The sequence below is a fragment of the Oryctolagus cuniculus genome, chromosome 16 (assembly GCF_964237555.1).
Source record: "Oryctolagus cuniculus chromosome 16, mOryCun1.1, whole genome shotgun sequence".
NCBI classification, from domain to species: Eukaryota; Metazoa; Chordata; class Mammalia; order Lagomorpha; family Leporidae; genus Oryctolagus; species Oryctolagus cuniculus.
In genome coordinates, this window is record NC_091447.1 from 51405931 (window position 1) to 51422257 (window position 16327).

The 16327-nt window shown below is 48.8% G+C and overlaps 1 protein-coding gene across 2 annotated transcripts in view; it reads left to right on the forward strand.

Annotated features, from left to right (window-relative positions):
* The window catches only part of SEMA3E (semaphorin 3E), a 245100-nt gene that overhangs the window by 166011 nt on the left and 62762 nt on the right, over positions 1-16327 (forward strand). For both annotated transcript variants that reach the window (XM_051853020.2, XM_051853021.2), the window contains exons 3-4: positions 1246-1305; positions 4657-4776. In XM_051853020.2, coding sequence (XP_051708980.2) covers positions 1246-1305; positions 4657-4776 — 180 coding nt within the window. The remainder of the gene's footprint in view (positions 1-1245; positions 1306-4656; positions 4777-16327) is intronic.

Sequence of the window (16327 nt, forward strand, 5' to 3'; positions counted from 1 at the left end):
GTGCAGTGGAGGATGGCCCAAGTGCTTGGGCCCTGTACCCCATGGGAGACCAGGAAAAGCACCTGGCTCCTGCCATCAGATCAGCGCGGTACGCCAGCCGCAGCGCACCAGCCGCGGCGGCCATTGGAGGGTGAACCAACGGCAAAGGAAGGCCTTTCGCTCTGTCTCTCTCTCTCAATGTCCACTCTGCCTGTCAAAAAAAAATTTTTTTTTAAAGTAATATATACAAATTAGCAAGTACCCAGAAACAGCCCCAGTGGTTGTCTCCTGAGAGGATGAGAGCAAAGCGCAGCGGAAGGAAAGACACGGGCGAGAAAGAGAAAGAGGCTTTTCTGGACCGAGCAGGGTCACTTCCAGGAATCCTGCAGGACAGCAGACGCAACCTCGGCACGTGAGTTTGTAAAGCAACGGGAAGAAAGAGTGAGATGAGGTTCTGACCACGATGGCTGGCACGTGGTGCGGTCAGTTCTGCAGCTGAGCAAAAGGAGAACGAACAAAAGTAATTCAACACGAAAACACTAACAGAGTATTTTTCATGAAACGAGTAAATTTGCTGGTCGGAAATTTGTGAGACCAGTGAACACGTGCTGACTCCTGCCTGCGTTCTCAGCCAGGTGCTCCTGGAGATGAAGAATTCCCAAGGGTGCGCTCGCTTGCTCGCTCGCTCCCTCCTCCTCCCCCCAAGGAAGACAGCGACAAACTTGAAATGTAATGAAGACGTCCTGCTGTCTAGTTGGAAAAGTTAAACAGTGGCTCAAAAACGAATGCCAGATGCAGTGTAGTATTTTGCTGGGAGATGCCCTGTGGAGCAGTGTTCAAGGAGTCGTTCAGACAGCAGGTGTTACGGCAAATCCCCACCAGGTTCTGTGCTAAGTGGTGAAAATGCAAAGGAGCCTGCGCTGGATGGACAGACGGTCAGGTGCATGGACACACAGGTTCAGGAGAAAGGCCAGCACTTAGCCAGGAGCAGTGGTGGTTAAGGGGCCAATGGTCTCTCACGGGCAGAGACTTGAAATGAGCCTTCACAAAGGGTTTTAAAAATAAAGTTAGCATGAAGCAAAAACTCAGAGCTAAGTTTCCTAATGACGCCAATAATTATGTGAAGGAGATAAAAACCTTCTTTTCTCGTCTCAGAAAATGGAACAAAACAGAAATGTGTTGGATTCTAAAGGAAAGTGAAATGGCTTTGCACTACGGTTTCTTTTTACATGCAGTTGCCATAATGGTGCGTTGTCTTTGTTTCAGATACACTGGCCGAGTGCAGCACCAAAAATAGAGGAATGCATCATGAAAGGAAAAGACGCAGTAAGTGTCAGTCCTTATAAATGTGTCTCTGGGCCGGCGCTGTGGCTCACTAGGCTAATCCTCCGCCTTGCGGCGCCGGCACACCGGGTTCTAGTCCCAGTCGGGGCGCCGGATTCTGTCCCGGTTGCCTCTCTTCCAGGCCAGCTCTATGCTGTGGCCAGGGAGTGCAGTGGAGGATGGCCCAAGTGCTTGGGCCCTGCACCCCATGGGAGACCAGGAGAAGCACCTGGCTCCTGGCTTTGGATCAGTGCGGTGCGCCAGCCGCGGCAGCCATTGGGGGGTGAACCAATGGCAAAGGAAGACCTTTCTCTCTGTCTCTCTCTCTCACTGTCCACTCTGCCTGTCAAAAATTTTTAAAAAATAAATAAATAAATAAATGTGTCTCTGGTCAACCACAAAAGATTGACTCACCAAACTTTTATTCGCTCTTTAAAAGCATATACACAGGCCGGTGCCGCGGCTCACTAGGCTAATCCTCCGCCTAGTGGCGCCGGCACCCCGGGTTCTAGTCCCGGTCGGGGCGCCGGATTCTGTCCCAGTTGCCCCTCTTCCAGGCCAGCCCTCTGCTGTGGCCAGGGAGTGCAGTGGAGGATGGCCCAGGTGCTTGGGCCCTGCACCCCATGGGAGACCAGGAAAAGCACCTGGCTCCTGGCTCCTGCCTTTGGATCAGCGCGGTGCGCCGGCTGCAGCGTGCCAGCCGTGGCGGCCATTGGAGGGTGAACCAATGGCAAAAGGAACACCTTTCTCTCTGTCTCTCTCTCTCACTGTCCACTCTGCCTGTCAAAAAAAAAAAAAAAAAAAAGAATAAAAGCATATACACAATGTAGTTCTGGAGAAAAACTATGTATGCTTATTATATACAGTTATATAACAATTAATCTCAATACAGAGTTAAAGGGAGCCAAGGCGCCATCACCTTGGTTTTTGATTTTGTTCTATTTTACACGTTCCTCTTGCTGATGCGTATTTCCTATGTCTCTGAGAGGAAAATCATTGCAGGTGATTTTTTAGCTTGATGTGATCTCACTCTGTCTTGAGAGTGAATCAGAAAGCAAAGTGCGAGCGCACAGAGGCCGCACGCGTGTTGACCTGGCCCAGAACGGTCTGAGCGTCTCCCACTTCCAGAAGCGATGTTGTCTTTTCTGTCCTTTCTCTGCGGTGTGTGAGTGGGAAAGTGCCTACCCAGCAGCTGCCTTGACACCGTCCCTAGCACACCAGACACGGTGAAAGGACTTCGGCATGCTGGGAGCACTGGCTGAGCTGATGACAGGCTCACCTCGGGGGAAGGCCTGCGGACGTGCCTTTGAGAGTGAACTTGTCCTCTTTGTAATAAGAAAAAGCATGCCATGTAAAAAGTCAACACACATCCTATCGGCTCTGGGTTTTCTGTAGCAACTGGGTCATAGCCAAGCAGTAAGTCAACACATTCTTACTGCCTCAGCCCACACACTGACTAATTGAACACACTCCTGGGCCACGTCAGTCTGAGCTCCACTGAGCCAAAATGCGGTCTGATCGGCTCCTGCCGAGATGTGGCAGTGTGCTAGGAGCGGAGACACAGGCACGGCGCCGTGAGAACAGAACACTTGCTCCCTGCCCGCATGACCAGATGCTGCCAACTGTGTGGGTCACCTCCAGGACACAGTGTAGAAGAGTTAAACGTATCTGTGTGCCCCCAGATCACTCAATATTCCCTTCCTCACTCTTGCTGAAGACATGCTGTTGTCCCAGTCAATCACGGATGGTGACGTGAGTCTGCTAACCTGTTCATCCCAACGCTGTCCTTATAAAGCATTACCTGTACCAATTATTTCATGTACTGATTTCAAGAGAATATTTGGCACTTGAGGTTTCATATTTTTCATCATTTATTAGTATTTCTTTGTTGATACATAATAAATAAATGTATTATTGTGTATTTCATCGTTATTATTAACGGAATAGCAACACCTAACTTTCCAGGAGGGTGTTTGCTAGAATTAATGTCACCAAGTTGGCTTTGAAACAGTTTTAAACTGTTTTTTTCATTCAGCACATTGATCATAAAACTCACCCAGAGACGATTGTATTACAGCATTGTTACGTGTGTAGCACGTATTGGGCCCTGGGTGATTGACTGGGGAGCACAGAGATGTGCAAAATGGATTCTGTCCACAAGAAACTTCCAGTTGAATGCCAGCCTTGGCAAACTGAGCCAGATGTGGCCAGTAGTCTATTCTTGTAAATAAAGTTTTATTGGAACACAGCCACGCACGTTCAGTTGGGATTGCCTCTGTTTTCATGCTGTAGTGCAGAGGTGAGCAGCTGCCACAGAGACCACATGGCCCCCCCAGACGAAATAAATGTCAGTGTGGTCCTTACAGAAAAACTCTGTGCACCCCTGGACTGTAACCTTACAGGGATCTCACACTACACTGTGATTTTGTTAAATTTATATATATATACATATATATATACGTATATATATATACACATATATATATGTTTTATTATTTGACAGGTAGAATTATAGACAGTGAGAGAGAAAGGCAGAGAGAAAGGTCTTCCTTCCGTTGGTTCACTCCCCAAATGGCTGCTACAGCCAGCGCGCTGCGCCGATCCGAAGCCAGGAGCCAGGTGCTTCCTCCTGGTCTCCCATGGGGTGCAGGGCCCAAGCACCTGGGCCATCCTCCACTGCACTCCCGGGCCACAGCAGAGAACTGGACTGGAAGAGGGGCAACCGGGACTAGAACCCGGTGCCCATGTGGGATGCCGGCGCCGCAGGTGGAGGATTAACCAAGTGAGCCACGGCGCCGGCCCCTACAGTGTGATTTTTGTTACTAGCTTTCCATGTACCTGAAAATTCTCTCTGAACACGTATTTATGAATTTGAGGCTATAAGAGTAATTTTCCAAAATATCCAAATTCTGTGATGCCTCAAAGTCTGTGCGTATTTCCTGACGAATAATGAAGCTTTTCTAATAATTGGCCTTGTGACTTTATGCTGATTCATTGTTTATATTGGGCTAAAAAGACAGCATTGGGGATAACTTAGTTACTTAGGAGGACATATTGCCATGCAACTCTGCACGCTTGAACAGATTTCTCAATCGGGCTTTTTCTGTTCCTCAACCATGAGCTAGAACACCTGATAAACAGTACAGTCCCGATCACCGCGTACTGGAATATGAGTTGGGTCCCCGCTTCTCCCCTCCGGGGTCCCCCTCATCTTCCCATCTGTCCTCGCCTCCTCCACCCAAGGGAGACTTTGTGGTAAAACGTAAGATTTCATAAGAAGCAAACATTTTTCTAAAAAAGGACTAAACGTTTGTTATTACACTAACCGATTTTCTCCTTTTTTTCCTCCACCAGAGTGAGTGTGCAAATTACATTCGAGTTTTGCATCACTATAACAGGACCCACCTTCTGGCCTGCGGGACGGGAGCTTTCGACCCCCTGTGTGCCTTCGTCAGAGTCGGATACCACTCGAAGGTAAGATCACTGTGCTCACGGCAACGACTTGACTTCAGGAGACACACAGTGGTATTTCTTCCCAAGGAAGACAAAGGTGTCTGTGGTGCACGAGTGAGCTCTCTGGGCTTAGAAATCCTTATCATCCGTAAAATCTGCGCACTGAGTAATTCTCTACATATCCCTCTCTGAGCAAGGCCATTGCCTTCATTTACCCACTTAAAGTACGTTTATTAGCATCAAACTGTGCTCTCCATCGTGGTCATAATGTTCTTTATTGATTTTACCGGCACCCACGTAATTTATATAATAAATAAAGCGATACGCACTGTGTTTTACGAAGGCCGGGCAGAGACTTTGCAATCATGTAATTCCCTTTACCCAGTCAGGTGAGCTGGGGTGTGCAGAACGGGAAGATTTTCAGACTGAAGATAAGGGCAGCGGGGAGGGCCGTACCCCTCTTCCCCTGAGAGCCCACCGCTGGGCGGGTCGGGGGAGGGCTGTGGCCTCTTCCCCTGATAGCCCACCGCTGGGCGGGTCAGGGGAGGGCTGTACCCCTCTTCCCCTGAGAGCCCACCGCTGGGCGGGTCGGGGGAGGGCTGTACCCCCTTCCCCTTAGAGTCCACCGCTGGGCGGGTGGGGGGAGGGCCGTACCCCTCTTCCCCTGAGAGCCCACCGCTGGGCGGGTCGGGGGAGGGCTGTACCCCACTTCCCCTTAGAGTCCACCCCTGGCCGGGCAGGTGGGGGGAGGGCTGTGGCCTCTTCCCCTGAGAGCCCACCCACCGCTGGGCGGGTGGGGGGAGGGCCGTACCCCTCTTCCCCTGAGAGCCCACCGCTGGGCGGGTGGGGGGAGGGCTGTGGCCTCTTCCCCTGAGAGCCCACCTCTGGGCGGGTGATGCTCAAAAGCCGAATTCTGCACACCAACAGTCTTTCCTAGTAAGTGGGCTCAGAGACCAGCCACAGACCCTGCGCCCACAAACTGGATGAACTTTGACGTCGGATTTATCTCCCGCACCCTGAAACACTTTACCTCAGTTTCCTTTATTTCTTAACGATTTGTTAAGTTTATATAAAGGGGACAAATTCCACGTATTTCATACATACAGATTTAGGAGCACAGTGAGACGTCCCACCCTTCCCTCCCTCCTCCTTCCTTATTTTTCTTCAAATTTTTGCAATGACACACTTTCAGCGTATTTATACTCATAAGATTAACTCTCCACTAAATAAAGAATTCAACAAAAAGAAGGAAAAAAACACTGCTCCTCAACAGTAGAGACAAGGGCTATAAACAATAATCAATTCTCAAAATGTGAATTTTTCTCATATATATTTCACTCTATTAGTTACCACAGATCAGTGAAAACAAATAGTATCTGTCTTTTTGGGACTGGCTTATTTCTGTAAGTATCATGGCTTGCAATTGCATCCATTTTGTTGCGAAAGACAGGATTTCGTTCTTTTTTACAGCTGAGTAATATTCCGTAGTGTATATGTTACACATTTTCTTCATCCAGGCAAAGTTGATGGGCTTCTGGGTTGATTCTATATCTTAGCTATTATGAATTCAGCTGCAGTGGACATGGGGTACAGGTAACTCTTCCATATGCTGATTTCATTTCCTTCGGTTAAATTCCTAGGAGTGGGATGACGCACATGAACGATACTCTGATGTCAAGATCTGCTAGCCTTCATTTAGTTCTGAAGGCAGAATCCTGTGATGAGGTGGAGCACAGATAAAACGGACGTCTAAATGTTCTATGATCAAGCATCTAGAATCTTCTTATACCCCACTTGTGAAAGGGTAGCAGTGACTGTAGTATACTTCTAGCCACCAGATACAAAGCTATAATTAATTTCACAGCTAAAAGTTATTTCTGATATTCAGTCTGCTGGGTAACACTCAGGTGCACATATAATTAGCAAAATTTGAAGTGATTAGAAAGTGCCCTTGACTGAGGCACTTCAGCTGTCAGCTACCCTCATAGGGAGTTTTCATTAGCATAGTTTATTTATTTTAAAGCAAATCTAGTTATTTGAAAGAGTTACAAAGAGAATGAGAGAGTGAGATCTTCTATCCACTGGCTCACTTCCCAAATGGCCACAATGACCAGGGCTGGGCCAGGCTGAAGCCGGGAGCCTAGAACCCGCACATGAGTGCGGGGGCCCAAGCACGTGGCCACCTTCCACTGCTTTCCCAGGTACAGGCACCACAGGCTGTGCCACATTGCTGACCCCTCCTCAGCATATTTTAAATGTTAGCAAGCCATGCCTGGTTGTAAAGTAGCATGCGCAGCTGCGGCTACCTCACAGCGTATTTGTTGAATCATTTTAAAGAAATGGTGCCGATGATGTAATTAATATAACTTCAGAGTTCTAGAAGGCCAGTCAGGCCAGTGAAAAGTCAGGGTATACACAGGCATCCAGACATGCGGCGTGCGCGGAGGTGTGCTCAAGTATACAAAGTCAGAGTCTGTGCGAGTGCACCTTGTGGGCGGATGTGCTGGCAACAGATTCTCTGTTTTCGTTGATCTGAAAATGCCCTTATTTCCCCTTTGGTTTTGAAAGGTGTCTTTCCTGGATAAAGAATTCTGGTTTGGGGCAGGCATTTAGCCTTAGTGGGTTTTTGTGGTTTTTTTTTTTTTTTTTATTGTTGTTGTTGTTTCCTTTTAGTAATTCTCTCTTTCCTTCTAACTTCTTTCCAAAGTAATGGTTAGTCCATATCGACTGTACTCTGTTTGTAATTGCTTTATCTTTCAAGGTTTTATCTTTTTTTTAAGATTTATTTATTTATTTGCAAGTCAGAGTTACACAGAGAGAAGGAGAGGCAGAGAGAGAGTTCTTCCATCCTCTGCTTCACTCCCCAGATGGCCACAACAGCTGGAGCTGTGCTGATCCGAAGCCAGGAGCCAGGAGCTTCTTCCAGGTCTCCCACATGGGTGCAGGGGCCCAAGGACTTGGGCCATCTTCTACTGCTTTCCCAGGCCACAGCAGAGAGCTGGATCAGAAGTGGAGCAGCCGGGACTTGAACTGGCACCCATATGGGATGCTGGCACTGCAGGCCGTGGCTTTACCCGCTACGCCACTGCGGCCGTAGCCCCTCAAGGTTGTATCTTTATGTTTGCTTATAAGCCATGTTTCTGTCTCTTGCCTTTGAGTCTGCAGAGCTGGTGGAGATCGGTGTCTCTGTTCTTAGGGTGCTGAGATTCTCGGATGCCTACGTTTACGTTTGCATCGAATCGGGCAGAGTTTGGGCCACTGCTCCTTCACTGCATTTTTGCTTGCTACCCTCCCGCCTTTCTAGGCATTGGAATTGTAGGCATTGTCCCACAAGTCATTAAGACTTTAAAAGTCAGTCTTTTTCCTCAACTCCTCAGATGAAATAAATATTTTCAGTAACCTTTCTTCCAACATCTCCAATACACTAACTCACACTGACCCCATTCATGTTCCAGGCAGATCTTGGACTTTTGTGTTCTAGAATTTTCCATTTTGATTCCATTTCCATATCGAGCATTCCCACCATATTTTGTAGTCGTATGACTGTGGTTTACTTGACGCTCTTGGCTGTGTTTTTCACAGCCATTTTAAATTCCGTACTTCCTCCTTTTAACACCTGCCGGATCTCAGGGTCAGTTTGCCCCAACTGTTCTTTCTCTTGATGATGGATCCGACTGTTTGCTGCATGTCAGGTTATTTTTGATTGTATACCGGACATTACATATTTTCAAGATTCTGGATTCTGTGATCTTTTGAAGAAGGTTTGTTTCTGTACTGGAAGATGGGTCACTGGGCTGGACTCAGACTCAGCTCCGGCAGCCTCAGGAGCCGGCCTCTTCAGCCCTGCAGTGGCTCTCATCAGGGTCTCGCACGTGCCGCTCAGGTGTCAGCCAAGGAGACGGACAGGGGGCACACAGGTGCCCGTGCCTGCCTCGGGTTCTGTGTACCTGCCCTGGCTTTTCAGCTGATGTGATATTTTACACCTCTGCTATTTGATTTTTCAGGGTAGACAGCCTTCACCTTTATTTTCCTGCTCATTCCTGGCTAGTCTTTGGAGAGGAAATGAATTGGGGAGAGTTCCTCAAGTGAAAAACTCCAGTCTTTGTTCTCAGCTGATCTCCAGTGTTCTCAATACTTGTTTTTAAGTATGATCGAGTTATCACCATTGTCCGTGGCAGAATGGGTCCAGTACAAGCTAAATTATCATTAGCAGAATGGGGGCGTCGTGTAATGAACTGCATAGGCAGAGTATTTTGTGTTACGTTAATTATCTAGGTATTAAATATCGCAGTCTCGTACTGTCGTACTGGAATCTTTGAATGCAGATATTTCAATCATAGCAATTGAATGTGAATAATATCTCACCTAACTGTGAATATTAAATATGACATAGTTTTAGGAAAATCGTTGTATATGTCATAAGAGGAACTTACAGTCCTATGATGAGAGCAGTAAGAGATTTATGCCCAAAACACCATTGGGATGCTTAATGCAGTTTTCTATGAGGAAATGAAAAGTTTCCAATCACTACAGCAAGAAAAATGCTTTGATTAAAGAACTTAGAGGCCTACTTTGGCCTAGATGGTTGGGGAACAGCAGGAGATGGAGATGGGACAAATTGGTGGGGAATTTTAATATTAGTGACATTCTGTATTATTTCTCAAGACAGCGCGGATGCCATGAAGGGGTTGGAGCGAGCATTTGATTGATGTGACATTAATAATATTTAGAATGATTCAAGCAGGGAGAGATGAAAGGGGAGCGAGCGTAATTCAAGGAGGCGATGAACAAGCGTCTCTGCAGGAGATCGGGGAGGCATTTCACACGCTGGTGCAATAGCAAAGGAAAGGAAGTGTGGGACGGGGTGAGGACTGGAGGGGTGAGGACTGGCGGGGTGAGGACTGGCGGGGTGAGGACTGGCGGGGTGAGGACTGGCAGCAGTGGGAGCCCTTACGTAACCGTGTTGTCGCAGCTGCTGCGGAGCCAAGCAATGCAAACAACTCCAGCTGTGAGTGAGACACGCGGACTTCACAGCAAGAGGGCGCTGTGGAGCACAGAGGTCTGAGAGGTATTCCGCTGGCCACTTGTGGTCACTGGAAAGACGAGGCCAGGGCTAGGGGAGAGTGCTCTCAAAATAGATGGAAAATTGAGTTACTGGACCCTGAGGGGACGCGGGGGTGGTCTCCTCTGAAGGAGCCCCTCCTCCCTCCCTCCCTCCCTCTCTCTCTTTCTCCCTCTCTCCCTCTCTCTCCCACTCTCCCACTCCCTCCCTCCCCCCTTTCCTTCCCCCTCCCCTCCCCCTTCTCTCCCTCCCTCCCTCCCTCCCTCTCTCTGTCTTTCTTCCACTCCCTCCCTCCCTCTCTCTCCCCCTTCTCTCCCTCCCTCCCTCCCTCTCTCTCCCCCTTCTCTCCCTCCCTCCCTCCCTCTCTCTGTCTTTCTTCCACTCCCTCCTTCCCTCCCTCTCTCTTTCTTCTACTCCCTCCCTCCCTCCCTCTCTCTCCCCCCTCCCCCTTCTCTCCCTCCCTCCCTCCCTCTCTCCCACGCCCTCCCCCCTCTCTCCCACGCCCTCCCCCCTTTCCTTCTCCCTCTCCTCCCCCTTCTCTCCCTCCCTCCCTCCCCCCCTCCTCTCCCTCCCCCCCACACACACTCCTCTCACTTTACCAAATAACTTGAGAAGTTCTATTACTTAGAATATAGAGAGATTTGGTATAAAACAAATCCGTTAGTGCACGCGCATTCTGAAATAGCAGTAGTGCTACAGAGGACAGCTGTGGTCAGGGGAAGAGGAGGGGACCAGGCGGTGACTGAATAGTGACAAAATAAAGGCAGTAATGTTGTCTGACCAAGAGCAGCATCGTTAAGGAGAAGAAACGGGGATACAGGAAGTATAGGAGTATTAGGAGATTTTTTTTTAGTACAGTAAACAGCAAAAACTTAAATTATTTGTACAGTAGCAGAAAAGGGTGGATAAGTTGGGCTGGGTGGGCGACAAGCTTGCCAGGGAAGGAAACTAGGGGTATTCGGGGGAGAACTCTCATTAGTAGTTGGATACAAAGGTGTAAGGAGGAAGACTGGAGCTAAAAGTGCAGATTTGATAATTGACCATAGATACATAGCAAAGCTGAAATCCTATATTATTGTCCAGGGGGAGAATTTAAGGAAAGAGAAAACAGAAATGTGTTGTCCGGAACAGCGATCCCTGGGAGGCTGGCAGAGGAAGGAAAACTCGAGTGAGACTGATGAGCGCTAGGAGGGTGAGCAGGGAGCCAGGAGGGCGGGGCGGCAAAGCAAGGGCTGATTTCCAGGGTCCGGCCTCACGGCAGAAGCGACCACTGGGCCTGGAAAGCTTCCGGGGGGGCGTTTGTGGAGGCCCCGCACCTTACGTGTGGAAGCCGGGCCCTCCCAGACTGCAAGGCCCACGCCAGCTTCCTTCCCTCCTGCCGCGTCGCTCTCACAGGGCAGCTCCCTTCCGAGCCAGCGCCCAGATCAGCCGCTTCTTCTATATTTTTTGTCTTTTTTTTTTTAAAGATTTACTTTATTTTACTTGAAAGGTAGAGTTACACAGAGAGAGAAAGAGAAGCAGAGAGAGAGAGAGAAGTCTTCCATCCACTGGTTCACTCCCCAGTTGGCTGCAGCAGCTGGAGCTGCGCCGACCCAAAGCCAGGAGCCAGGAGCCAGGAGCTTCTTCCGGGTCTCCCATGCGGGTGCAGGAGCCCAAGCACTCGGGCCATCCTCCACTGCTTTCCCAGGCCACAGCAGAGAGCTGGAAAGGAAGTGGAGCAGCCTGGACTAGAACCAGCGCTCATATGGGATGCCAGCACTGCAGGCAGAGGCTTTACCTGCTAAGCCACGGCGCTGGCCCTATTTTTTGTCTTTATTTTCCCTTTTTATTTCTTAGAAAACACATGACCTCTTTGTGTGTGTGTGTGTGTGTGTGTGTGTGTGTGTCTTTCTTTTCAAAAGTCTGTTTCTTCCAACGCCTCTCCTGGGTTGTCATCTTTGAGTTGTGTTAGCTTGGGCTGATTTTCTTCTACTGCTTTATCATTTTCTTCAGTGGTTCTGGATCCTACTCCAACACGAGGGATGGCTCCAGGCGGTAGCCCACGTCTCAGTGATGAGCGTCGTCACTGAAGTGTGTCGGTCTGCTCCTCGTCTTTTATTCGTGGAATTTAGTACATTAGACTGAATTAAGCGGGGATCTTTCTGTCAGTCTTTTTTTCTTTAATATAAAATTCACTTTCCTGGATTTTAGAGGGGAATGTGGACTAGAATATACCCCTAGCTTCACGTTCTAGAACTCACCATTCTCTTTGGTATTTTGAAGTGTCAAAAATGCGGACATAAATATCTAAAATACCAAGAGTCTGCTCCTGGCCGTAGCTCCTCCGTATGATTTCTAGGAATATTGAAAGTTAAATGCGAAAGAGTACATTGAGTATATTAACATAGCAGCTAACAATTAAAGGCAACATATTAATTTTTTTTTAAAAAAAAGGCAGAACTTGTGAGAAGGTAAAGAAGCCTACTTCCGATGTCGCGTATTGAAGCAAGGTTTGTTACTTGTACGTTAGCGTTAGAAGACTTAGATGGTAACCGGCATTGTCGAATAAGCGCGACACCTTGCCCCTGGGCGAGCAGTCATTTTCTGCGTGGTTGGTGCTGCTTTCTTTACTTGAAGTCAAAGGGCATTTTTCAGCGTCCCTGGCAGAACAGGCAGCGCAGCTACGCCCCAGCCTTTTTAAAGGTGCACCTGACGCTTGTAGTCTGTTATCCCTGTGATTTTTTGTTGTTGTTTTGTTTAAATCCCCAGGGTTGCTCAAAAACGTCTTAGACCAGCGGGCTTGTTCCTGCAGGCCATTCTCCCTGGCGGTCTCAGCACCGGAAGCCGCTGGACGGCTTTCTGGTGGGCAGGCAAACAGAGCGGGGACACCGAAGCTGCCGGGAAGCCAGCCTGTGCACCCCGCGTCCCCTCGCGCGCTCTGTCCCCTCTGCGTGTGAGGCAGCTCTGGGGAGGCAGGGCGAGGCCGGGGAACCGGGGACCCCGGGAGGATTCTGCTGAGCCAGAGCTGAGACTGATTACAGAAGGAGCAGGTGGAATCCACGGGGAGCCACGCGCTCTGCTGGGAGGACTACTTTCCCCCACTTAGGGATTCTCTGAGTGCCTGGAAGAAATCTGTCAAATAAAGGTGGCGTGAGTGCGCCGGTGCCAACCTTGCCCACTTCTCCCGTGGCTCTCCCAGGGCTGGTTTTAGTGGTGTGCATTCCCAATATGCAGAGAGTTCATTTCTCTACGTCTCTGGGCATCGCCCTGCCTTGTTCGCCAGCGGCTTGGTGTCGCGGTGAGCACCAGCTGGGGGGCTCAGGGAAAGGACGAAGTTGCCCGTCCCGGGGCTGCAGCAACCCAGGGGAGCGTGAGTGGTACTTTGAGTGGCCAGGCCCCGGAGGGCAGCACCAGGGCCAAGGCCCCTTTCTCTGGTCAGTGTCACCGGCCAGCACCCAGTTCAGCTCACAGTCGTGCTCTGTCCGTTGGGGACGGGCGTTTCTTGTTTGTAGCCTCTTAAACACCAGCTGGTTTCCTGTGTAAATTGTGGCCCCCACGGCTCCACATGGAAAGAGCCCCAGATGCTGGGCACTTGTGTGCCACTGCTCACCGGGGCAGGTGCCGGGCGGTGCTCCCCAGCCACCCACAGCCTGCCCGGGCCAGGCTAACTCCCAGCCTCACTCTGACAGGCGTCCGGTATTTGTTCCTTGGTGCTGGAAGGGTTGTGAACTTTCCCGCAACTCTCCCGTGCTCAGAACCCAGCACGGAGACAGTAATCGTGGGATGAACGGGATGTGTTTGTTACATTGGTATAACCAAAACTCTATATAGAGTCTACGAAGTACAAACTCAAGAACTTAGGTACCTTACGATACACACAGAAGTTTCGGGAGTGGGCATTGCAGCACAGTGGGTTAAGCCACTGCCTGGGTGGCGCAGGTCCCATATCAGAGAGCCGGTCCAAGTCCCACCTACTCCACTTCCTACCCGGCTTCCTGCTAGTGCTCCTGGGACACAGATCGATGGGCCAGGTTCTGGGTTCCTGCCACCATACGGCAGACCTGGCTGCAGGCATTTGGAGAGGGAGTTCAACCTCAGTCTCTCACTCTTTCTCTCTCTCTTCCTCCCTCTCTTTCTTCCTCTCCCTCTCCGTGTGTATGTGTGTAGTGTGTCATTCTGCCTGCCTTTCAAGTAGATAAAAATGTACATTTTTTTAATTTTCAGTTAACAGTAATTTTTTATTTTCATTAACATTTATTCAGTTAAATTGATTAAAGGTCTTATAAAATAAAGTGTATGTGTCTTCCCCCAACTGTTTTAATTATGTACACTCTGCCAACTCTTGAAAATGTTTGTGATAGCATGAGAATAGATATTTCTTTTAACTTCTCCAGTCTTTAAAACATAAGTTTAACTTTTCTAGTCTTCGGAACATAAGTGTAACAAAGTGCAGAAGCATTCTCTAAGCACGCTTGTTGTTAGCTTATACAATGCATAAATTAGAGCATAGAAATTGAAAGTATACCTGGGATTGGTTTTCAGATTTTGAACACATCTAAGTAGCCAGCTTCCAGACCAAGAGTAGGTAGACCAGCAACACCCAGAATCTCCACTGCCTCCTGTCCCCTCCGAAACCACTCTTCTGATTTCTATCACCAGAAGTCAGTTCTGCCTTGCTTGAAATTCCATGTAAGTGGAATCATACAACATGCATGCTGTGTGATTAGCTTCTTGTGCTCCATAATATGTTGAGATCCATGTATCATGTATGTAATTGAAGTTCATGTGTTCCCATTGCTAAATCGTGCTAAGGGCCAGCGCCGCGGCTCAGTAAGCTAATCCTCTGCCTGCGGCGCCGGCACACCGGGTTCTAGTCCCAGTCAGGGTGCCGGATTCTGTCCCGGTCGCTCCTCTTCCAGGCCAACTCTCTGCTGTGGCCCGGGAAGGCAGTGGAGGATGGCCCAAGTGCTTGGGTCCTGCATCCGGTGGGAGACCAGGAGAAGCTCCTGGCTTCGGATCAGCACGGTGCGCCGGCCACGGCGGCCATTGGAGGGTGAACCAACGGCAAAGGAAGACCTTTCTCTCTGTCTCTCTCTCTCTCACTGTCCACTCTGCCTGTCAAAAAAAAAAAAAAAAAAGTTTAGCTTTTCCACCTTTGAACTTACAGATATAACTGTGACCTAATTCATTACTCAGGGACATCAATGAAGTGGCAGCGTCCACAGTAAGTCAGCTACAATGAAAACCCAGAGGCTTTCTGTACGTGGACTTTTGCAGCTCACACCAAAAGCACAGTGGTAGCGCAGTGGTAGCGCAGTTTGCCACACCGCCCGGTTCTGACACTGTGGAGCTAAATGATTCCCTCTCATACGCTGGCTGTTGCGTAAGGGTGAATGCTTTGGGGTAGCTACATTCACCTTGGCAATGGTGTCAGATCCATTCCACTGCTAAGTATTTTCCGAAAAGTACCTGAAGAAATGTTGAAACAATACACTTTGAGATGTGAAAATTCTTCAGCTCTAAAGACACTTGCCATTCATTAAAAGTTGATGACTGAAAGGACAAAACCTGCCAGCCTGGTGGGACCCCCTTATTTTCAAGTGCATTTTCACGAAGACAACTGGAATACTTTGGATGATCAGGTCAACATGTCGGCTCCTGACCACCAACTTGAGTTATATGATTCGTGCAGTCGCGGGAGCTAGTGATAAATTCAGTTGCATACCAGATCACTAATTCATGAGCATGACATAGAACAGATGTACACAGAGTTAAATTTGGTGGCCTAATTAAAATATTGGCTTAATTAAAATCACATGCTTATTCAAGGCTGGCAAGCTGAGTTTTGTCAGGTTTTTACTTTCCAAGTCAAAACGGAACCATTCTGGACATAAGTGAACTCTAACTTTACTTTTGTTGTGTCAACTTTCAGAATTCTACTGTTAGAGGTATTTTCCTGCAAACTCGGTTTTGGATGTTGGCAGATGGGATGAAACAGCTGGGCCAAGGGAGAGAGAGCAGGGGTTCAGTAGCAAAACAGGATTCCTGATGTGCTGTCTCCTTAGAATCATTTCCTACAATAAAATAAATGACAAAAATTGTACAAACAGTCCTCAAAAAGTCCATAGAAAATCCACATTATGAACATCTCTGCAGAGATTTCAAAATTTTTTGCACCCAAATTAACTTAGGTTTTAACCTCCATTTTCCACCCACTTTTTGATGCATCCTCAGAGGACGCAGCCTTTACTGTCTCTCTGTTGAGAAAAGCGCCGTTCCCTGGGGCAGGTACCACGGTGACCACCAGGCCTTCGTTTTTTTTTTTTAATATTTATTTATTTTACTTGAAAGTCAGAGTTACAGACGGCGCCGCGGCTCACTAGGCTAATCCTCCGCCTGTGGCGCCGGCACCCAGGGCTCTAGTCTTGGTCGGGGCGCCGGATTCTGTCCCGGTTGCCCCTCTTCCAGGCCAGCTCTCTGCTGTGGCCCGGGAGTGCAGTGGAGGATGGCCCAGGTCATTGGGCCCTGCAC